The 23,894-nt window shown below is 50.2% G+C and overlaps 1 protein-coding gene across 1 annotated transcript; it reads left to right on the top strand.

Annotated features, from left to right (window-relative positions):
* The first annotated feature begins 1,778 nt into the window (after positions 1-1,778).
* LOC147110788 (oncomodulin-1-like) lies at positions 1,779-13,000 on the top strand. The gene is made up of 4 exons (XM_086001124.1): positions 1,779-2,091; positions 8,571-8,703; positions 11,267-11,376; positions 12,754-13,000. Exons 1-4 carry the CDS (start codon positions 2,031-2,033, stop codon positions 12,777-12,779), a joined length of 330 nt encoding a protein of 109 aa, XP_085857250.1. The 5' UTR covers positions 1,779-2,030; the 3' UTR covers positions 12,780-13,000.
* The last annotated feature ends 10,894 nt before the right edge of the window (positions 13,001-23,894 follow it).

Raw genomic sequence — 23,894 nt, 5'->3', positions numbered from 1 at the left:
ACCTACAGGTGTCAGTCACTCTGAACCCCACTCAGGTGTGGGGCCACCTACAGGTGTTGGTCACTCTGAACCCCACTCAGGTGTAGAGACATCTACAGGTGTCGGTCACTCTGAATCCCACTCAGGTGTAGAGGCACCTACAGGTGTCGGTCACTCTGAACTCCACTCAGGTGTAGAGGCACCTACAGGTGCCGGTCACTCTGAACTCCACTCAGGTGTGGGGTCACCTACAGGTTTCGGTCACTCTGAATCCCACTCAGGTGTGGGGTCACCTACAGGTGTCGGTCACTCTGAATCCCACTCAGGTGTGGGGTCACCTACAGGTGTCGGTCACTCTGAACTCCACTCAGGTGTGGGGTCACCTACAGGTGTCAGTCACTCTGAATCCCACTCAGGTGTGGGGTCACCTACAGGTGTCGGTCACTCTGAATCCCACTCAGGTGTGGGGCCACCTACAGGTGTCAGTCTCTCTGAATCCCACTCAGGTGTGGGGCTACCTACATGTGTCGGTCACTCTGAATCCCACTCAGGTGTGGGGTCACCTACAGGTGTTGGTCACTCTGAACTCCACTCAGGTGTGGGGCCACCTACAGGTGTCGGTCACTCTGAATCCCACTCAGGTGTAGAGGTATCTACAGGTGTCGGTCACTCTGAACTCCACTCAGGTGTGGGGCCACCTACAGGTGTCAGTCTCTCTGAATCCCACTCAGGTGTAGAGGTATCTACAGGTGTCAGTCTCTCCGAACTCCACTCGGGTGTGGGGCCACTACAGGTGTCGGTCACTTTGAATCCCACTCAGGTGTGGGGCCACCTACAGGTGTCGGTCACTCTGAACTCCACTCAGGTGTAGAGGCACCTACAGGTGTCGGTCACTCTGAACTCCACTCAGGTGTGGGGTCACCTACAGGTGTCGGTCACTCTGAATCCCACTCAGGTGTGGGGTCACCTACAGGTGTCGGTCACTCTGAATCCCACTCAGGTGTGGGGTCACCTACAGGTGTCGGTCACTCTGAACTCCACTCAGGTGTGGGGTCACCTACAGGTGTCAGTCACTCTGAATCCCACTCAGGTGTGGGGTCACCTACAGGTGTCGGTCACTCTGAATCCCACTCAGGTGTGGGGTCACCTACAGGTGTTGGTCACTCTGAACTCCACTCAGGTGTGGGGCCACCTACAGGTGTCAGTCTCTCTGAATCCCACTCAGGTGTGGGGCTACCTACAGGTGTCGGTCACTCTGAACTCCACTCAGGTGTGGGGCTACCTACAGGTGTTGGTCACTCTGAACTCCACTCAGGTGTGGGGCCACCTACAGGTGTCGGTCACTCTGAATCCCACTCAGGTGTAGAGGTATCTACAGGTGTCGGTCACTCTGAACTCCACTCAGGTGTGGGGCCACCTACAGGTGTCAGTCTCTCTGAATCCCACTCAGGTGTAGAGGTATCTACAGGTGTCAGTCTCTCTGAACTCCACTCAGGTGTGGGGCCACTACAGGTGTCGGTCACTCTGAATCCCACTCAGGTGTGGGGCCACCTACAGGTGTCGGTCACTCTGAATCCCACTCAGGTGTGGGGCCACCTACAGGTGTCGGTCACTCTGAACTCCACTCAGGTGTGGGGCCACCTACAGGTGTTGGTCACTCTGAACCCCACTCAGGTGTGGGGCCACCTACAGGTGTCGGTCACTCTGAACTCCACTCAGGTGTGGGGTCACTTCAGGTGTCGGTCACTCTGAATCCCACTCAGGTGTGGGGCCACCTACAGGTGTCGGTCACTCTGAATCCCACTCAGGTGTGGGGCCACCTACAGGTGTCGGTCACTCTGAACTCCACTCAGGTGTGGGGTCACTACAGGTGTCGATTACTCTGAATCCCACTCAGCTTCCATTTCTATTTGTCAAACCAAGTTTGGTGAAATGGAACACAGCTGCAAAATAATATTGTTAAAATACTCTTTGCTCAGACATAACACATCTTGAGATTAAAAACAACCTTTGTACAAGTTCCTGTTTTATCTTCCTCTGATAGTTTCACCATGAAAATCACCGACGTCCTGGCAGCTGGTGACATCACCTCTGCGATTTCACAATGCAAAGGTAAAGTCTTTATCTTCCATGACTTAAGCTTCAAAAAATCAAAAACGTTAAGGGGATTTTAGCTAAATATACAATGAGTGACTTTAGTCTGAGCCCATTGCAGCTTTACATTTTACAAGGGCATGGGAGTAATGAGATTACCTCTGGAGGAAAGCATTAATAGCTCAGTGGGTAACATTCTCATCTATGAGTCAGAGGGTCATGGGTTCAAGCCTCACTCCAGAGCACATAATCCAGGCTGACACTCCCAGTGCTAGTACTGAGGGAGTGCTGCACCGTCAGAGGTGCCGTCTTTCAGATGAGATGCTAATTCAAGGCTCCCGTCTGACCTCTCAGGTGGATGTAAAAGATCCCGTGACACTATTTCGAAGAAGAGCAGGGGAGTTCACCCCTGTGTCCTGGGGCTAATATTTATCCCTCAACTAAAGATAGTCACTAATAAATCCAATAGGGAATTCAGGAGAAACTTCTTTACCCAGAGAGTGGTGAGAATGTGGAACTCCCTACCACAGGTAGTGGTTGAGGCGAATAGCAGAGAATAGAAGGATATGTTGATAGGGTGAGATGAAGAGGGCTGGGAGGAGGCTCGTGTGCAGCATAAACATCGGCATGGACCATGTAATTCTATGTAACACTCTCAAATCAGATAAAGCAAAGTTTCGCAAGTTGGCTTAAATGTCGGCGTCCACCTCTGCTCGACAGGCTTGTAATTGGGGAGGCCATTAGGAATGTTTGAAAAGAATGGGAAGGATAGACAGAGGTTTTCTACTGTTGGGAACTTAAAGATGTTGCAGCAAGTTATCCTTAAACTATAATGTTAGAGCTTAATATGCTGCCTCCCCACTGACTGCAGTTATACTGCAGCACATAGAAACATAGAAGATAGGAGCAGGAGTAGATCATTCGGCCCCTTGAGCCTGCTCCGCCATTCAATGAGATCATGGCTGATCATTCAAATTCAGTACCCTGTTCCTGCCTTCTCTCCATATCCCTTGATCCCTTTAGCCTTAAGAAATATATCCAACTCCTTCTTGAATATATTTAATGAATTGGCCTCAACTGCCTTCTTTGGTAGAGAATTCCACAGGTTCACCACTCTCTGGGTGAAGAAATTCCTTCTCATCTCTGTCCTAAATGGCTTACCCCTTATCCTTAGACTGTGACCCCTGGTTCTGGACTCCCCGACCATCAGGAACATCCTTCCAGCATCTGGTCTGTCTAGTCCTGTTAGAATTTTATAAGTTTCGATGAGATCCCCTCTCATTCTTCTAAACTCCAGCGAGTACAAGCCCAATCGACTCAATCTCTCCGCATACGTCATTCCTGCCATCCCAGGTATCAGCCTGGTGAATCTTCGCTGCACTCCTTCAATGGCAAGAACATCCTTCCTCAGATAAAGCGACCAAAACTACACACAATACTCCAGATGTGGTCTCACCAAGGCCCTGTACAGCTGCAGCAAGACATCCTTGTTCCTGTACTCGAACCCTCTCGCTACGAAGGCCAACATACCATTTGCCTTCTTAACCGCCTGTTGCACCTGCATGCTTACCTTCAGCGACTGGTGCACAAGGACGCCCAGGTCTTGTTGCACTTCCCCTTCTCCCAATCTATTGCCATTCAGATAATAATCTGCCTTCCTGTTTTTGCCACCAAAGTGGATAACCTTGCATTTATCCACGTTATATTGCATCTGCCATGCCTCTGCCCAATCACCCAACCTGTCCAAATCATCCTGGAGTTTCTCGGCATCCTCCTCACAGCACACACGCCCACCCAGCTTTGTGTCGTCTGCAAACTTGGAGATATTACATCTAGTTCCCTCATCCAGATCATTAATATATATTGTGAATAGCTGGGGTCCAAAGACCGATCCCTGCGGTACCCCACTAGTCACTGCCTGCCACTTGGAAAAAGACCCGTTTATACCAACTCTTTGCTTTCTGTCTGCCAACCAGTTCTCTATCCAAGTCAATACCTTGCCCCCAATCCCATGTGCCTTAATTTTACACGCTAATCTCTTATGCAGGACCTTATCGAAAGCCTTTTGAAAATCCAAATACACCACATCCACTGGTTCTCCCTTATCTATTTTACCAGTTACATCCTCAAAAAATTCCAGTAGATTAGTCAAGCACGATTTACCTTTTGTAAATCCATGTTGACTTTGTCCGATCCTGTCACTGTTTTCCAAGTGCTCTGCTATTACATCTTTTATAATGGACTCTAGCATTTTCCCCACTACTGATGTCAGGCTTACCGGTTTGTAATTCCCCGCTTTCTCTCTACCACCCTTTTTGAACAGTGCGGTAAAATTAGCTACCCGCCAATCCATGGGTACTGTTCCAGAGTCTATCGAATTTTGGAAGATGACCAGCAATGCATCTACTATTTCTAGGGCCACTTCCTTAAGTACCCTAGGATGTAGATTATCAGGCCCTGGGGATTTATCGGCCCTCAATCCCATCAATTTCCCTAACACCATTTCCCTACAAATACTGATTTCTATCAGTTCCTCCCTGTCAATAGACCCTATGTTCCCCGACATCTTTGGGAGGTTATTTGTGTCCTCCTTTGTGAAGACAGAACCAAAGTATGTATTTAATTGGTCTGCCATTTCTTTGTTCCCCATTATAAATTCCCCATATTCTGACTGCAAGGGACCTACACTTGACTCCACCAATCTTTTTCTCTTCACATATCTATAGAAGCTTTTACAGTCAGTTTTTATGTTCCCTGAAAGCTTACTCTCATACTCTATTTTCCCCCTCTTAATTAATCCCTTTGTCCTCCTTTGTTGAATCCTAAACTGCTCCCAATCCTCAGGTTTACTGCTTTTTCTGGCCAATTTATATGTCCTCTCCTTGGATCTTATGCTATCCCTAATTTCCCTTGTTAGCCACGGTTGAGTCACCTTTTTTGTTTTATTTTTATGCCAAATTGGGATGAACAAATTCTGTAGTTCATCCATGCGATCTTTGAATGTTTGCCATTGCCTATCCACCGTCAACCCTTTGAGTGACATTCCCCAATCAATCCTACCCAACTCACACCTCATACCATCGTAGTCCCCTTTATTTAAATTCAGGACCCTAGTCTCTGAGTCAACTATTTCACTCTCCATCTTAATGAAGAATTCTATCATATTATGATCGCTCTGACCCAAGGGGCCTCGCACAATAAGATTGCTAATTAATCCTTTCTCGTTACATAATACCCAGTCTAAGATGGCCTGATCTCTAGTTGGTTACTCGACATATTGGTCCAGGAAATCATTCCATATACACTCCAGGAATTCCTCCTCCACAGTATTGTAACTAATTTGGTTAGCCCAATTTATATGTAGATTAAAGTCACCCATGATAACTGCTGTGTCCTTATTGCACGCTTCTCTAATTTCCCGTTTAATGCCATCCCCAACCTCCGCATTACTGTTTGGAGGTCTGCATACCACTCCCACTAACATTTTCTGCCCCATGGTATTTTTCAGTTCTACCCATACAGATTCCACATCATCAGAGCTAATATCCTTCCTTTCAATTGTGTTAATCCCCTCTTTAACCAGCAATGCTACCCCACCTCCTTTTCCTTCTTGCCTATCTTTCCTGAATATTGAATACCCCTGGATATTGAGTTCCTAGCCTTGGCCACCCTGGGGCCATGTTTCTGTAATCCCAATCATATCATATTCGTTTACCTCTATTTGCGCAGCTAATTCATCCACCTTATTACGAATGCTCCTTGCATTAAGACACAAAGCCTTCAGGCTTGTTTTTTTAACGCTCTTAGATCTTTTAGAATTATTATTTACTGTGGCCATGTTTGATTTAAACCCTTGATTTCTCTGCCTGCCACTTTTGTTTTTCTCCTTCCTGTCTTTTGCTTTTATCCTTGTTTCCCTTTCCTCTGTCTCTCCGCTCAGGTTCCCAACACCCTGCCATTTTAGTTTAAACCCTCCTCCAGAGCATTAGCAAACTCTCCCCCTAGGACATCGGTCCCGGTCCTGCCCAGGTGCAAACCGTCCGGTTTGTACTGGTCCCACCTCCCCCAGAACCGGTTCCAATGTCCCAGGAATTTGAATCCCTCCCCCTTGCACCATTCCTCTAGCCACGTATTCATCTGAAATATCCTTCTATTTCTACTCTGACTAGCATGTGGCACTGGTAGCAATCCTGAGATTACTACCTTTTGAGGTCCTATTTTTTAATTTACCTCCTAACTCCCTATATTCAGCTTTTAGGACCTCATCCCATTTTTTACCTATATCGTTCGTACCTATATGCACCACGACAACTGGCTGTTCACCCTCCCCTTCCAAAATGTTCTGCAGCCGTTCTGAGACATCCTTGACCCTTGCACCAGGGAGGCAACACACCATCCTGGAGTCTCGTTTGCGGCTGCAGAAACACCTATCTATTCCCCTGACAATAGAATCCCCTATCACTATAGCTCTCCCAGTCTTTTTCATCCCGTCCTGTGCAGCAGAACCACCCCTGGTGCCAGGAAGTTGGCTGCTGCTGCCTTCCCCTGGTAAGCCATCCCCCCCCCATCAGTATCCAAAGCGGTATATCTGTTTGAGAGGGGGATAGCCACAGGGGACCCCTGCACTACCTGCCTGCGCTTACTACTCTGCCTGTTGGTCACACGTTCCCTCTCTGCCTGTGCCACCTTTACCTGCGGTGTGACCAACTGATTAAACGTGCTATTCACGACACCCTCAGCATCGCGAATGGTCCAGTATGTATCCAATCGCTGCTCCAGCACCGTAATGCGGTCTGCCAGTAGCTGCAGCTGGACACACTTCCTGCACACATGGTTGTCAGGGACACAGGAAGTGTCCCTGAGTTCCCACATAGCGCAGGAGGAGCATACCACGGCACCGGGCTGTCCTGCCATGACTTACCCTTTAGTTAATTCAAATTAAATTAAACAAATGAATCCCACCAATTTCACTACAGTTAAATGATATATTTAAGGGCCCTGGTTTACAAACTGTCCCCGCTACACCACAGAGAGCTAAAAAACTATAAACCACAGAGTTAAAGTTCTAAAAAAGAGAGAAATACTCACCAACCAATCACTTACCTGCTTTGTGGTGATGTCACACCTCGATTACTTTTTACTTCTCTCCCTCTGAGATTGGAGATTAGTAAACCTACCCGCGCCTCGGGCTTACCTTTTATAGCCTCGCCGCTTGGATTCCCGCCGCTGCCGCACTGAGGCCTACCCACGCCTCGGGCTTACCTTTTATACTGCTGCCGATCGGATTCCCGCCGCTGCCGCACTGAGGCCTACCCACGCCTCGGGCTTACCTTTTATAGCTCTCCACCGCTTGGATTCCCGCCGCTGCCGCACTGAGGCCTACCCGCGCCTCGGGCTTACCTTTTATAGCCTCGCCGCTCGGATTCCCGCCGCTGCCGCACTGAGGCCTACCCGCGCCTCGGGCTTACCTTTTATAGCCTCGCCGCTTGGATTCCCGCCGCTGCCGCACTGAGGCCTACCTGCGCCTCGGGCTTACCTTTTATACTGCTGCCGATCGGATTCCCGCCGCTGCCGCACTGAGGCCTACCCACGCCTCGGGCTTACCTTAAATACTGCCGCCGCTTGGATTCCCACCGCTGCCGCACTGAAGCCTACCCGCGCCTCGGGCTTACCTTAAATACTGCCGCCGCTTGGATTCCTGCCGCTGCCGCACTGAGGCCTACCCGCGCCTCGGGCTTACCTTTTATACTGCTGCCGATCGGATTCCTGCCGCTGCCGCACTGAGGCCTACCCGCGCCTTGGGCTTACCTTTTATAGCTCTCCACCGCTCGGATTCCCGCCGCTGCCGCATGTGTGATGCAAGGTCGCCACAATAAAATGGTCTTTGATCTTCTCAGAACTCCAGTACTGTTATATTCAGCTGTAGTGTGTTCTGCAAATTCTACTACTGCATCAAAGTGCAGTGCAAATGGGGCAGAAGTCCAGAGGGTTCAAATCACAGTGTGCAATATTAGTACTGAATGCATTAACGTTTATATGAAATTCCTTTGCTTGCAATTTTAATGAAGGCAGTAAGCGTTTACTAATATCACGCAGCACCGTTCTCATTGTGGAGTACTTGGGAGTTCCTGGTGTTCCATTACAGTTTGTCAGCCACTGAGGGCCAAACTTGTTTCGGTGCTGCATGAATCGAAAGACTGTGGGATGTTTTCAATCCTCTTCCTGCCGGTCTCATTGCTGTTGCGTTTTTCTTTCCATTCCATTGTCCTGGCCAATATTTATCCCTCAATCAACATCTCTAAAAAAACAGATTATCTGGTTATTCTCACATGGCTGTTTGTGGGAGCTTGCTGTGTGCAAATTGGCTGCCGCATTTCCTACATTACAAGAGTGACTCCACTTCAGAAAGTACTTAATTGGCTGTGAAGAGCTTTGGGACGTGCTGAGGTTGTGAAAGGCGCTATAGAAATGCAAGTTCTTCTTTCTTTCTTTCCCAGCTCCTGAGTCGTTCGATTTCAAGAAGTTCTTTGAAGCGTGTGGTCTGTCAAAGAAATCCGCAGAAGAGGTGAAGAAAGTCTTCGCAATTCTAGACCAGGATGGCAGCGGTTACATTGATAAGACTGAGCTCAAGTAAGAACATGTTGCATGCCAAAGCTTTAAGTCATGAGATTCAACGGGGTAGATCTTAGCATTCACCACCCGGGCAGTAATCTGGCAGAGCCCAACGCCCGCTTGTTAGGCATCCTGCCCGCTCTCCATTCCATTGATGAGAATCTACCCCCATGCTTCAAATTCTTCAATGTCCTACTGAATGAATGTGGCCACCTTTCAATCGTGACTCTCCTCGGTACTGCCTTTGTGACATCCTGTGCATTTCTGACAATGTATTGGAGCAGGCCGTCAGATAAACTTGCCTCATAACAGCCATCACAGGCCATGCGGTTCTAAATAAGAGAGCAAGGAGGTGAAATTGGGAGGTAGCGCAAAACGGGTGATTGCGAATCCGCCTCCTGTTTTACACCCCAACCCTTTTTTTATTCGTTGACTTCAATGGGAAATGAAAATTAAGCCGGATGTAAAACATGTTGCCGATTCGCTATCACCCATAGCACAAAATGGGGATCCTCTAATTATTATTGTATTAGGAACAGGAGGAGGCCATTCAGCCCTTCGAGCCTGTTCCATCATTCAGTCAGATCATGGCTGATCTGTACCTCAACCCCGTTTAGCCGCCTTTGCTCCATAGCCCTTGATACCCTTACCCAACAAATATCTAGCTATTTCTTTCTAAAGCATAGTCAAAGACACTTCGCTACAGGGGGATCCTACTTTTATACGGTAAATGCAATAATGTTTGCAAATCGCAAACAGAGTCACTTGATCGCATGTAACATGACCAAACCCTCGAGGAACACATCCAACCAGAATTGGTAACGTGTCTATGCCCCGTGATGAAACTGATCTCGCTCACGGCTGCTCACTTCCAGCGTGGCAAAAAGCAGCCACGAAGCCAGTTCTAGCTCAGCCCCTCTGCCAGCTTCAGACTTATTGGCCAATTAACCCCAGCAGCCAAATATATAAAGCTGCATTGGGAGCTCTTGGCCACAGAGCTGTCCGTCAAACAACAACAATCACAGGGCAAAAATACTGCAGATGCTGGAAATCTGAAACAAAAGAACAGGAAACATAGAAGAGCTGGAAAGACTTAGCAGGTCAGGGGGCATCTGTGGAGAGAGCTGGCGAGATGTTTTTTCAGTATAGACACTTCCTCAGAACTACTGCAACAATTGCCAAAACTGTTAATGTGTGACTGAGTGTCAGTTCCTGTTTGAACAAAGGGAGGTTAATATGCTAATATCGATAGAATGGTGAGTCTTAGGTGTCAATCTGCTGAATCATGCTTTTGATGGATGACTGGATAACACATTAATCATCAGTCTTCACGGGTAATTCAAACTGCTTGGCACAGATCAACTAATTAAGCCGTTGCCGTTCTATTCAATTCCAAACATCCTAGTTCTGCTCTTCTCTTCGACGGGATTTCCGTTTGTTTCTTCAACCTTGTTCATCTTCATTGCTTTCAGTTTCCCATCTCGTGTTTGATCAGGTATCTGCAATCTCTCCTGCTATCTATCCTATCACTGACCTTCCCTTTTGTTCTTTCATTCCCTCCCCCTTTTCCCAGCCCCTAAACTTGCTTTCCATTTCCTGCTTTTTTCCAGTTCTGACGAAGGGCCATTGCCCTGAAACGTTAACACTGTTTCTCTCTCCACGGATGCTGCCTGGCCTGCTGAGTTTTTCCAGCGTTTTCTGTTGTTATTTCCTAGGTGACTTAATTGGCAAAAGAACCAAAGGCAAAATAAGGGAAATTTGTTTTTACGCAGCGAGTTGTTATGATCTGGAATGCGCTGCCTGAAAGGGTGCTTCTAGCAGATTCAATAGTAACTTTCAAAAGGGAATTGAATAAATACTTGAAAAGGAAAAATGTTGCAGGGCTATGGGGAAAGAGCGGGGTGGTGTGGGATAAATTGGAGAGTTCCTTCAAAGAGCCGGCACAGGCACCATGGGTCGAATGACCTCTTTTTGTGCTGTATGATTATGTGATTCTGACATGGAATCCTGGGATCTTCTGGGGGGCGAGAAATCACATTCTGTAATTTCATCTTGTAATTTATTTCTGTGACAATCGCAAGCCTTGACTACATCACCTCTGTGCTCGCTGACCTACCTTAGCTCTCAATCCAGCAACGCCTCGATTTAAAAATTCTCATCCTTGTTTTTAAATCCCTCCATGGCCTCGCCTCTCCCTATCTCTGTAATCTCCTCCAGCCCTACAACCCTCCAAGATATCTGTGCTCCTCCGATCCCGATTTTAATCTCTCCACCATTGGTGGCCGTGCCTTCTGTTGCCGAGGCCCTAAGCTCTGGAATTCCCTCCCTAAACCTCTCTGCCTCGCTACTGCTCTCTTCTCCTTTAAGATGCTCCTTAAAACCGACCTCTTTGACCAATCTTTTGGTCACCTGTCCTAAGATCTCCTTATGGTGGCTCGGTGTTAAATTTTGTTTGATAACCCTCCTGTGAAGTGCCTTGTGACATTTTACTATGTTAAAGGCACTATATAAATTCAAGTTGTTGTTGTATATTGGGCTTCAACCGTTCAATTGATCAGCTGGTCATGTTTCTCTGCTTCAGGTTGTTTCTCCAGTATTTCTCCACCGATGCCAGGATACTGAGTGATAACGAGGCTCAGTCTATTGTCTCAGCTGCAGACAACGACGGTGATGGTAAAATCGGAGCCAAAGGTAAGCTAAACAAAGCCAGGTACTCATTATCCTGGAAGACTGAACGGTTTTGGCCACTGTTCACTTGGGGATTGATGAAACATGGTAGAGCATAAATCTTTTTGCTTGTCAGCCTTGGCTCAGTGGGTAGCACTCTCGCCCCTGAGTTAGAAGGTTGTGGGTTCAAGCCCCACCCTAGAGACTTGAGCACATAATCCAGGCCACTGCCAGTGCAGTGCTGAGGGAGCGCTGCACTGTCGGAGGTGCCGTCTTTCAGATGAGACATTAAACCGAGGCCCCGTCTGCTCTCTCAGGTGGACATAAAAGATCCCATGACATTATTTCGAAGAAGAGCAGGGGAGTTCTCCCGGGTGTCCTGGCCAATATTTATCCCTCAATCAATGTCACTAAAATAGATGAACTGGTCATTACCACATTGCTGTTTATGGGAGCTTGCTGTGTGCAAATTAACTGCCGCATTTCCTACATTACAACAGTGACTACACTTCAAAAGTACTTCATTGGCTGTAAAGCACTTTGGGACGTCCTGAGGTTGTAAAAGGTGCTGTAGAAATGCAAGTCTTTTTCTTTATAAAATGTAGATTTTATTTTTGCAGTCTATTTTTTTTTTACAATGCAGGATATTTTTCAAGGTAACTTCCCCTATGTTTGTTTCTGTAATTTTTCCCTTTGTACATTTTACTTGAAATTAATATCTCTTAATCATCGTGCTAAAATTTCTTCGTGCACATGGAATTAAAGGAGGCGCTGATGTTTTCTCTCTCTCTATCTATCTATCCTTCTCTCTCTTTCTGTCTTACTCTCTGTCTCTCTCTCTATCTCTGTCTGTCTCTTTCTCTCTCTCTCTCACTGTGGTTGCATATTTGCTACTTGTGCAACGCTTTCAATTATGTTTTTAAAACCGATTATTACAATCTATGAAATATTTCCAATGTTCACTATCTCTGCTCGAAGAGGAAAACTAATCATAGAATAACAACTTGAAGGGAAAACAGTTGCAGGGCTATGAGGAAAGAGCAGGGGAGTGGGACTAATTGGAGAGCTCTTTCAAAGAGCCGGCAGAGGCATGAAGAGCTGAATGGCCTCCTCCTGTGTTGTACCATTCTATGACACCTTGCACCTGAGAGGACAAGTGTTCTGCTATCAGGCTGCAACCAAAGCATGCATAACAGGCCTCCAAGAGGCACCAGGGGCCAGCCAGGCATGGTGACCGCCCCTCAGAGGTTTCCCTTGCCCTCAGCTTCCCCTTGGCACCTCCCAGTTTGACACAACTTAGCTTCAGTACTGAGGCAAGCTTAAACATGCACTCATCACGCTCCACCTCACCTTGTTAATGATTTATCAATGTGCGCATAATACCTTGTGTTTTTATTGCAGAATTCCAGCGACTAGTTCACTCTTAAAAAAGACTTGAGACCCAATTCAGAGACGAATCCATAGAGGCTGTGTTGTTCTGGTGCATTCAGTTACAATTTCTGAGGCAACCGTACATTGATCTGAATGTCTTTTGTGCAATCAAGTGGCATAAGAGAAGTGTACACTCGTAGAAAGGCTTTGTGCTGGTGTGATTGATTTGTGTGGTGCTTAAGGAAAAGTCTCTCATTACCAAATAAAATACTTTTTGGAAACAAGTTTATGGTGTGGCTTATCTAGAACACTTTAAAAAAAATATTAACACAAAATACATGGACAGGACCTTATACAGTACTGAGGGAGTGCTGCACTGTCGGAGGGGCAGTACTGAGGGAGCGCCGCACTGTCGGAGGGGCAGTACTAAGGGAGCGCCGCACTGTCGGAGGGGCAGTACTGAGGGAGCACTGCATTGTCGGAGGGGCAGTGCTGAGGGAGCGGCGCGCTGTCGGAGGGTCAGTACTGAGGAAACGCCGCACTGTCGGAGGGGCAGTACTGAGGGAGCGCCGCATTGTCAGAGGGGCAGTACTGAGGGAGCGTCGCACTGTCAGAGGGGCAGTGCTAAGGGAGCGCCGCACTGTCGGAGGGGCAGTACTGAGGGAGCGCCGCACTGTCGGAGGGATAGTGCTGAGGGAGTGCTGCACTGTCGGAGGGGCAGTGCTGAGGGAGCGCCGCGCTGTCGGAGGGTCAGTACTGAGGGAGCGCCGCACTGTCAGAGGGGCAGTACAGAGGGAGTGCTACACTGTTGGAGGGGCAGTACAGAGGGAGCGCTGCACTGTCGGAGGGTCAGTACTGAGGGAGCGCTGCACTATCGGAGGGACAGTACTGAGGGAGCGCCGCACTGTCGGAGGGGCAGTACAGAGGGAGTGCTACACTGTTGGAGGGGCAGTACAGAGGGAATGCTGCACTGTCGGAGGGGCAGTACTAAGGGAGCGCCGCACTGTCGGAGGGGCAGTACTGAGGGAGCACTGCATTGTCGGAGGGGCAGTGCTGAGGGAGCGGCGCGCTGTCGGAGGGTCAGTACTGAGGAAACGCCGCACTGTCGGAGGGGCAGTACTGAGGGAGCGCCGCATTGTCAGAGGGGCAGTACTGAGGGAGCGTCGCACTGTCAGAGGGGCAGTGCTAAGGGAGCGCCGCACTGTCGGAGGGGCAGTACTGAGGGAGCGCCGCACTGTCGGAGGGATAGTGCTGAGGGAGTGCTGCACTGTCGGAGGGGCAGTGCTGAGGGAGCGCCGCGCTGTCGGAGGGTCAGTACTGAGGGAGCGCCGCACTGTCAGAGGGGCAGTACAGAGGGAGTGCTACACTGTTGGAGGGGCAGTACAGAGGGAGCGCTGCACTGTCGGAGGGTCAGTACTGAGGGAGCGCTGCACTATCGGAGGGACAGTACTGAGGGAGCGCCGCACTGTCGGAGGGGCAGTACAGAGGGAGTGCTACACTGTTGGAGGGGCAGTACAGAGGGAATGCTGCACTGTCGGAGGGGCAGTACTGAGGGTGCGCCGCATTGTCGGAGGGGCAGTACTGAGGGAGCATCGTACTGTCGGAGGGGCCATGCTGAGGGAGCGCCGCATTGTCGGAGGGGCAGTACTGAGGAAACGTCGCACTGTCGGAGGGGCAGTGCTGAGGGAGCGCTGCACTGTCGGAGGGGCAGTACTGAGGGAGCGCCGCACTGTCGGAGGGGCAGTGCTAAGGGAGCGCCGCACGGTCGGAGGGGCAGTACTGAGGGAGCGCCGCACTGTCGGAGGGACAGTGCTGAGGGAGCGCTGCACTGTCGGAGAGGCAGTGCTGAGGGAGCGCCATACTGTCAGAGGGGCAGTACTGAGGGAGCGCTGCACTGTCGGAGGGGCAGTGCTGAGGGAGCGCCGCGCTGTCGGAGGGTCAGTACTGAGGAAGCGCCGCACTGTCGGAGGGGCAGTACTGAGGAAGCGCTGCATTGTCGGAGGGGCAGTACTGAGGGAGCGTCGCACTGTCGGAGGGGCAGTGCTAAGGGAGCGCCACACTGTCGGAGGGGCAGTACAGAGGGAGCGCTGCACTGTCGGAGGGGCAGTGCTGAGGGAGCGCTGCACTGTCGGAGGGTCAGTACAGAGGGAGTGCCGCTCTGTCGGAGGGGCAATACTGAGGGAGCGCTGCACTGTCGGAGCATCAGTACAGGGGAAGTGCTGCACTGTCGGAGGGGCATACAGAGGGAGCGCTGCACTGTCGGAAGTGCCGTCTTTCAGATGAGACGTTAAACCGAGGCCCCGTCTGCTCTCTCAGATGGATGTAAAAGATCTTGTCAAGAAAATGTCAACACCTTTCCATATCTTGGTAGCCATTTATCCTCCAAAGCTGACATTGATTCTGAAATCCATCACCGCCTGAGTTGTGCAAGTGCAGCCTTTTCTAAACTGAGGAGAAGAGTCTTTGAAAATCATGACCTCGAAGTCCAAACTAAAATTCTTGTATACAAAGCCATCATCCTTCCCACCCTTTTATATGGAGCTGAAACCTGGATTACGTACAGTGGACATCTCAAAGCCTTAGAGCAATACCACCAACGCTCTCTACGCAAAATCTTGAGGGTCAGCTGGGAGGACAAGCATACCAACTGGAGTATACTTGAAGAGGCCAATATCTACAGCATCACTACGCTCATCATGCAGCATCAACTCCGATGGATTGGACATGTAATTTGCATGTCAGACTCACGTCTCCCAAAACAGGTTCTGTACTCCCAGTTGAAGGAAGGGCAGAGGTCTCCTGGTGGTCAAAAGAAGCGTTACAAAGATAACATCAAAGTAATCCTTAAAAAGTTCCATATCAATATTAATAACTGGGAGGGAATCGCACTGGACAGAGACAATTGGAGAAAATGCATCCACAACGGTGCCGCACTACATGAAAAGAATCTCCAGCGTGCCGCTGAGGATAAACGCCAGCGCCGTAAGGAGAGACAACAACTTAAGAAAACCCATACTCCAGTCACTACCAATAGTCTTACATGCCCACACTGTAGTAGAGTCTGTGGATCTCAGATTGGCCTCCACAGCCACCTGAAGACCCACAAGTAGATGACTGATGAAGGACATACCATACTCGTATTCGAGTGGTCGCCGATGATGAAAAGATCTTATGGCACTATTTTGAAGAAGAGCAGAGGAGTTCTCCCCACTGTCCTGGCCAATAATTAACCCTCACCCAACATCAGTAAAAAAAATTATCTCATTGCTGTTTGTGGGAGCTTGCTGCGCGCAAATTGGCTGCCGCGTTTCCCTACATTACAACAGTGACTACACTTCAAAAGTGCTTAATTGGCTTTGAAAGAAAGAAAGACTTGCATCTATATAGCGCCTTTCACCACCTCAGGACGTCCCAAAGCGCTTCACAGCCAATAAAGTACTTTCTGAAGCGTAGTCACTGGGACATCCTGAGTTTGTGAAAGGCGCTGTAGAGATGCTAGTGCTTTTTCTATCCTCCCTTTCACTAAAACCCTGCACATGTGGGCTGGGGCTGCTTCGCACTATTATTACATTGATTTGCACTGTGGTCCTCTTTGCTGGTGAGGCTCAGGGGTATCTGTGAAAAGACAAAACGGCCCAGGTTATGTGTGTCTAGATACCTCGGCACATATTGCTGCACTGATAGCACATGGAATCGTTCATTCTACAACAGCCACTGCTTAACACCTGTTGAAACACCTTTGTCTGATTAAGGTATATAATTATAACTGCGCAAACCAGAAACATGGGCCTAGAAATTCAGTGGCCTGTGCCACCAGTTTGCGCCCAAAGAGGGCTTTTGCGCCACTGTCCAAACCTACCGCGATATTTAGCGGGGCGCTAATGGCGGCGTTAGCCTGTAGCGCTGCGCCGCCACCGATGACGTCATCGGTGTGCGCAGCGCCCCGCTGGCCATATTTGGTCGCTGCCACCTCCTCCGCGCCGGCCGCAAACAGCGACCGGTACACAGGGGCCTACCTGTGCCGGTAGTGGGGCAAGTTAAGGTGGAGGTGCGGCCGGCCGCTTTTTCGGCGGCCGCCTGCCCGCACCTCCGTCCCCGGCCTCCTACACCCCCCCCCCCCGCGGCATTGCCGGCTGTTTCCCGAGAGCCCGGCACTTCTCCTTGGTGCCAGGCTCATTTGCCGGCACTCTCGAGCGGGGATCGCGCTGTTGCAGGCACCTCCCCCTTAAGAGTGAGAGGAAGGCCTGCAGTACCGCAGGCTGCCGTGCTGCAGCGGGTGGCGCTGCGGCACTTTGCACGCCGATATTCAGTTTCAGCGCCCCAAGCGGGGCGCCGAAACCCTTGTTTAGCGGCCGGCTTCCACTTGGGGCGCTGAAACTGAATATCCCGCTGGCGCAAGTGGCTCCGCGCACAGCGGCAATTCCGGCGCCCAGGCGAGCTGGGCGCCCCAAACTGAATTTCTAGGCCATGGTCTTCACCTCCAGGTCCCGCTTGTCTACCATCCAGAGGCAGAGGGGGAGAAATTCATTATAGCCCCGTTTGGGGCGCTAACGTTTATAAGTTGAAAAAATTAGTGCCAAGCATGAATGTTTTTCAACTTTCAAAAAAATTCGGGGTTTGCACTTCAGGAAGGAAGTGGAGCGCTAAATCAAGCCCCCCACTTCCTTCCTGGAGCGCGACAGTCAACAGTCGGGCGGTAGGTGAGCAGCGCTGTACACTGGGCCGAGCAGCACTGACGCCTTGGACGGCTTCTTCCCTCCCTTAAAGGGAAGGGCCATCGCTGCAGGCTCTGTAAGGGGAAAACTTACCTGGTCCCCAACGGCAGCCGCGATCCGGCCTGATCTGCCCGATGTACTGCAGCAAAGTGCCAGGCTGATCAATCGCTGGCAAAGACAAAGGGAAAAAAAAGAGAAAGAGCGTATCAGAATTCTTTTTACTTATCTCAGCCACCTCGCCTTTAACCATCGCCCCCGAAGCACCCGTCCTCCCGATGCACACCTCCTGCAGCTGCCGGTGATTTCGCCCAGCGATGCTGCAGAGGGTGGAACCAAAGTTCGGGTCCGGGTCACTACCGGGGCGATGTACACGTCAATGACATCACGATCTCCGGGTGAAGGAGATCAGGACGCAATGCCATACTGCCGCCGCAAATCTCCCGCCGAATATAGCGGGAGTCGATCTTCTCGCCGCGCCCGGTTGGGAAGTGATTAGCGCCCCGTTATCGCCCCCGGAGGCAATAACGAGAGGCGCTAAGGCGGCCAATTTCTAGCCAGGGAGTCCAAAAGCAAGGAAGTTATGCTAAACCTTTATAAATCGCTGGTTAAACCTCAGCTGGAGTATTGTGTCCAATTCTGGGCACCACACTTTAGGAAGGATGTCAAGGCCTTTGAGAGGATGCAGAGGAAATTTACCAGAATGGTACCAGTGATGAGGGACTTCAGTTATTTGGAGAGACTGGAGAAGCTGGGGTTGTTCGCCATAGAGCAAAGAAGGTTAAGGGGAGATTTCATAGAGGTGTTCAAAATGATGAGGGGTTTTGATAGAGTAAATAGGGAGAAACTGTTTCCACTGGCAGGAGGGTCGGTAACCAAAGGACACAGATTTAAAATAATTGGCAAAAAAGCCAGGGAGCGATGAGAATATTTTTTACACAGCGAGTTGTTATGATCTGGAATGCGTTGCCTGAAAGGGTGGTGGAAGCAGATTCACAGTGCCTTTCAAAAGGGAATTAGATAAATATTTAAAAAGTCAACATTTTCAGGGCTGTGGGGAAAGAGCGGGGGAGTGGGACTAATTGGAGAGCTCTTTCAAAGAGCCGGCACAGGCACGATGGGCCGAATGGCCTCCTTCTGTGCTGTGTGTTTCTATGATTCGATGATCCAGGCTACATACAGATTACTACCCTATGACCTCCATGACAACCTCCTTGAAGCAGATATTGGGTTTTAATCTGTTTTTTTTTATTCATTTACAGGGTGTGGGCATCGCTGACAAGGCCAGCATTTATTGCCCATCCCTAGTTGCCCTTGAGAAGCTGGTGATGAGCCGCCTTCTTGAACTGCTGCAGTCCATGAGGTGAAGGTACTCCCACAGTGCTGTTAGGGAGTTCCAGGATTTTGACCCAGCGACGATGAAGGATCGGCAATATACTTCCAAGTCAGGATGGTGTGTGACTTGGAGGGGAACTTGGAGGTGGTGGTGCTCCCATGCGCCTGCTGCCCTTGTCCTAGGTGGAAGAGGTCGCGGGTTTAGGAGGTGCTGTCGAAGAAGTCTTGGCGAGTTGCTGCAGTGTATCTTGTAGATGGTACACACTGCAGTCACAGTGCACTGGTGGTGGATGGGGTGCCAATCAAGCAGGCTATTTGTTCTGGATGGTGTCGAGCTTCTTGAGTGTTGTTGGAGCTGCACTCATCCAGGCAAGTATAGAGTATTCCATCACACTCCTGACTTGTGCCTTGTAGATGGTGGAAAGGCTTTGGGGAGTTAGGAGGTGAGACTCTCGCCGCAGAATACCCAGCCTCTGGCCTGCTCTTGTAGCCACAGTATTTATGTGGCTGGTCCAGTTAAGGTTTTGGTCAACAGTGACCCCCAGGATTTGATGGTGGGGGATTCAGCGATGGTAATGCCATTGAATGTCAAGGGGCGGTGGTTAGACTCTCGCTTGTTGGAGATAGTCATTGCCTGGTACTTGTGTGGCGCGAATGTTACTTGCCACTTATCAGCTCAAGCCTGAATGTTGTCCAGGTCTTGCTGCACGAGGGCATGGACTGCTTCATTATTGGAGGCGTTGCGAATGGCACTGAACATTGTTTCATGTTCCTGCCAATTCTAACACTCTATCTGCGGTTGAAAGTTGACGGATGCATTGGATTAGATATTTCAAAGGGCATCATGTTTTATGGCCTCATGCAGACACTGTAAGTTGCCTTAGTAACAGAATTTCAAGGAGCTAACTGAGTATTTCAGAGCTAGTACTTGATTGTGTGCCTAATGATAATCCTTCTCACCAGCAGCTTTCTAAGTTTTCCTTTTTTTAGCCTGCTCTACTCCTTATCAGAAATCTTCATTAGGTCCTAAGGATAGCAATTCCAGGAGGTCGCTAGATCAATTCAGGTTAAGTATACAGTTAAATCCGCTCACACCAATGCAACTAATAATCATCTATGATAGCCTCCATAATAGCAGCTTCCATACATGGTTACAGTCTTGTTTTCAAATCCATTCGTGGTCTCGCCCGTCCCTATCTCTGAAACCTCCTCTGGCCCTACAACCCTCCAAGAACTCTGCGCTCCTCCAATTCTGACCTCTTCGTCATCCCCGATTTACATCACCCACCCACAGGCGGCCATGCCTTCAGCTGACTGGGCACTAAGCTCGGGAATTCCCTCCCTAAACCTTTCCGCCTCTCTACCTCTCTCTCCTCCTTTAAGACGCTCCTTAAAACTTAACTCTTTGACGTAGCTTTTGGTCACCTGTCCTAATATCTCCTTATGTGGCTTGGTGTCAACTTTTGTTTGATAACGCTCCTGTGAAGCGCCTTTGGACATTTTACTATGTTAAAGGTGCTATATAAATGCAAGTTGTTGTTGTTGTAGTACCTCCTCACTTCTCAACCTTTGAACTTCAAATTCCTTTCAGGTATGCCTCTAGGCAGTTGAGGTGGTGACCCCACGTTCACCTCCCGTGTGGTAGAATCCCACAGCTCATATAACCTTATGCTGGTTCATGATTGGTTCTCCACATTGAAAAAGAGCAATTCACTGGGACCTCAAGCTATCTGCAAATATTTGGAGGGCATCTTCTGTGAGGTGAGCTTTGCACTTTCTCCGCTATCATTCCCTCCCCCCCCCCACCACCCCATTTGCCCACAAAACTGCGCATCCCTAAGCTGGATTCACACACTGTATACAATTTATACAGGTTAAGTTGGCTGCTTAGATAGTTAGCAAGTGTTTGTACCATCAGGACAAGGTGTGTTCTTTTCGTACACCCAATCTCTCAGAAAGCCCTGAGGATAAAAAATGAAGTCCCATTTTACGCACTCACTGTGCATGGAGTGATTCTCTCCTTCCGCGGCATGTGTGCTGATATAGAGGAACAGATACACAGCTCTCAACTCAGGGCCCGTCTCTTCGGTTAACTTCTGGGCATAGAAGTTTCCAGATCACTAAAAGTAGCGACGCAGGTTAATAAGGCCATAAAAAAAGCAAACAAAGCATTGGGGTTAATTTCTAGAAGGATCAAATTGAAAAGCGAGAAGTTATGTTGAACTTGCATAGAACCTTGGTTAGACCGCACTGTGAACAGTTCTGATCTCCATATTATAAAAAGGATACAGAGGCACTGGAGAAGGTGGAAAAAGGATTTACAAGGATGACCCCAGAACTGACAGGTTAGGGGTGACCTGATAGAGGTCTTTAAAATTATGAAAGGGTTTGATAGGGTAAACGTAGAGAAGATGGGGGAGAAATTCAGTATCGCCACGTTTGGGGCGTTATACTCGAGCGGGCGCGAAATTTAGCGCCCGGCGCAAATTATCGCCACCTGCTGCTAAATTGACCTGCTTCGCCCCAGGAGGTGCTTGGAGTGCTACAACAGGCACTGCGCGACTGTCTTAAGGCGCTAAGCTGGAGAAGCGAGGCGCTACCACCGAGGGCGGGCGCAGCGCAGGTGCAGCCAGTTAGCGATTGCACGCAGACACGCTGGCGCCGGTCAGCTCTTAAAGGGGAGGGTCAATCTTGGATTGCAGCCACACCCTGCACATCGGAGCCCTGATTCTCGGCCTGGACAGACCTGCTGCCACATTCTAACGCCTAGGACCATGGAGAAGGTCAGGGAGCGAGCGCAGCGGTTCAGTGAGGGGGCCCTGCAGGTTCTGGTTGGCGCGGTGGAGCACAGGCGATCTATCCTGTTTCCGGACAGTGGCAGGAGGCCGCTGCCCACCGACTATCGCAAAGCTTGGAGGGAGGTAGCTCACAGAGTGACCTCCAGCAGCATGGTGCCTAGGACCCCTGTGCAATGCAGGAAGAAGTTTAATGACCTCACTCGGGTCGTCAGGGTGAGTACCCTTTTCAGTATCCTCTTCATCCCTGCATGTGCACCTCACTTTATGGCCAAAAGGTCCTGAAAGCCCCAATGGCCAGCCCTCATCCAACACCTATGGGCCTTTCATGAAACTCACACGCACATTCAGCACTTTACACACTGTAAGGGCTATTCGACCATGGGAGGCAGTGCAGCCAAGATCAGGGCTTCACACTGTAAGGACTATTTGACCATGGGAGGCAGTGCAGCCAAGATCAGGGCTTCACACTGTAAGGGCTATTCCACCATGGGAGGCAGTGCAGCCAAGATCAGGGCTTCATACTGTAAGGGCTATTCCACCATGGGAGGCAGTGCAGCCAAGATCAGGGCTTCACACTGTACTCAGAGCCCATCCTTTCTCTTGCAGGGCAAGCTGGCCCATAACAGGAGGCAGCAGCAATGGACCAGGGGAGGCCGGCCTCACCTTCAAGACCTCAGTGATCTGGAGCAGCGAGTCCAGCGCATTATGGCAGGCCAGATGATTGGCCCCGTCGCCACTGGAGATGCCGACCCTGTTCTGGACAGCAATGGTAAGGTCATCACCTTTTTGACCTCTCTCCTTCCACTTGTGCCTCACACCAGCATCCTTTGCCACTATTGAACCAATACAGTGCATTGCAGCACTCATGCCTCCCTCGCTGCCGCCCCGTCCTCACACTAAAGCAACTCTTGTACCTCCCTGCTTTCAGGTGCTGATTCGCCAGGTGAGGAGGCGGGCCCTCAAGCTGCCACTGTGAGTGATTCTGAAGGCGATGAGGAAGAGGAAGCCGGACCATCAGTGCCACCCTCAGCCGAGGCAGCCCATGGCCATAATGGGGACACGTCTCTTATGTTCATTAATAACTAGACATTCTTATTATGAACACAGCTAGCTTCTAGCTAGTCATTTATTCAGTACACGTTCTCTAGGTACAGTATCTGTAGAGATGCAGCATGTGTGCTCCTGTGTGCAGGCTGCCATCTTGACTGTTGCCTTGTGGGTAGCCTAGTGCCTCATGGGTAATGTAGTCTTAATATCTATACAGCTGGGTAGTGTAGTCTTATATACATACAGCTATATACAGCTCTACGGCTCCACCTAGTGTCCACTATAGAATGACATGTTATTGATCATTACAACGTCTTCCCTGGAGGGGAGCAGGGGGGAAGGGTCTGAGGAGGGTGAAGCTCCCCAGTGGGCTGCAGCAACGCGGGGTGGGCTAGGGAAGCTTGGTGACCTTCTCCCCAGAGGGAGAGTCTGGCCTCCAGTCCTGCTACAGTGAGCACAGAAGAGGTGCGGCTCCTCGCTGAAATGGGTGCCCAGGCGGAGCAGAGGCACACTGAGCTCATGGCTGCAGTGGCAAGGATGCCCGAATCCATTGAGTCACTGGCAAGGAGTGTCCAGGACTTCGGTGCAGCACAGGCAAGGAGTCTGCAGGACTTCGGTGCAGCACTGACAAGGAGTCTGCAGGACTTCGGCGCAGCACAGGCAAGGAGTCTGCAGGACTTCGGTGCAGCACAGGCAGCACAGGCGGCTTCCACGCAAGTGCTTAGTGGTGCAATGCAGTCAGTGGCTGGTCTGATGCAGACGCAGATTGAGGCCACACGAGCACTGACTGCTGCCACCCTCGCTGCATCGGGCATGAATCACCGGGGCCCTCGCCGCACCGCAGCAGGCCAGCAGTCTGTGCTTCAGAAGATTGCTCCGCATGCTGCAGTGCTGCCCCGTGGGAGTGCCAGTGTGTCGTCCGACCAGGGAGTTGCTGTCCTCTGTCAGGATCGCAGCATTCCTGCTGCCAACACTGTCACTTCTCCACTGCAGCTGCCACCACCCGTAGGACAGACTGCTGCCGCCCATGCAGAGTTGGAGCAGTCAGCAGCCGGGCCCTCCAGGCCCAGAGCTGGTCCAGGCCATCCCTCAAGGGCATCTGCCGACTCAGTTTCTGACACGCAGCAGCCTTCCCCCAGCCTTGCTGCAGCCACTGGGGTCCCATTGCGGAAGAGTTGCAGGGTGGGAAGGGGCCAATCTCGCAAGCGATGCAGATCACCCTCGAACGGCAACAAGTAGGAGGTGTGGCAAAATGCTGTTAATTTTTTTAGTGAAGGCC

This window comes from Somniosus microcephalus, chromosome 11 (genome assembly GCF_052327205.1).
Source record: "Somniosus microcephalus isolate GS21.2 chromosome 11, FLI_Smic_1.0, whole genome shotgun sequence".
Lineage (NCBI taxonomy): Eukaryota > Metazoa > Chordata > Chondrichthyes > Squaliformes > Somniosidae > Somniosus > Somniosus microcephalus.
Note: the sequence above shows the minus strand (reverse complement) of the source record. Positions and strands in the feature narration are given on the sequence as shown.

What these genes read in the sequence shown, in the direction of transcription:
- LOC147110788 (XM_086001124.1), top strand. Translation starts at nt 2,031, where the DNA reads ATGAAAATCACCGACGTCCTGGCAGCTGGTGACATCACCTCTGCGATT. An exon ending in ATTGATAAGACTGAGCTCAA is followed by an intron (nt 8,704 to 11,266) that starts GTAAGAACATGT and finishes TCTCTGCTTCAG; the next exon opens with GTTGTTTCTCCAGTATTTCT. An exon ending in TGGTAAAATCGGAGCCAAAG is followed by an intron (nt 11,377 to 12,753) that starts GTAAGCTAAACA and finishes TTTTTATTGCAG; the next exon opens with AATTCCAGCGACTAGTTCAC.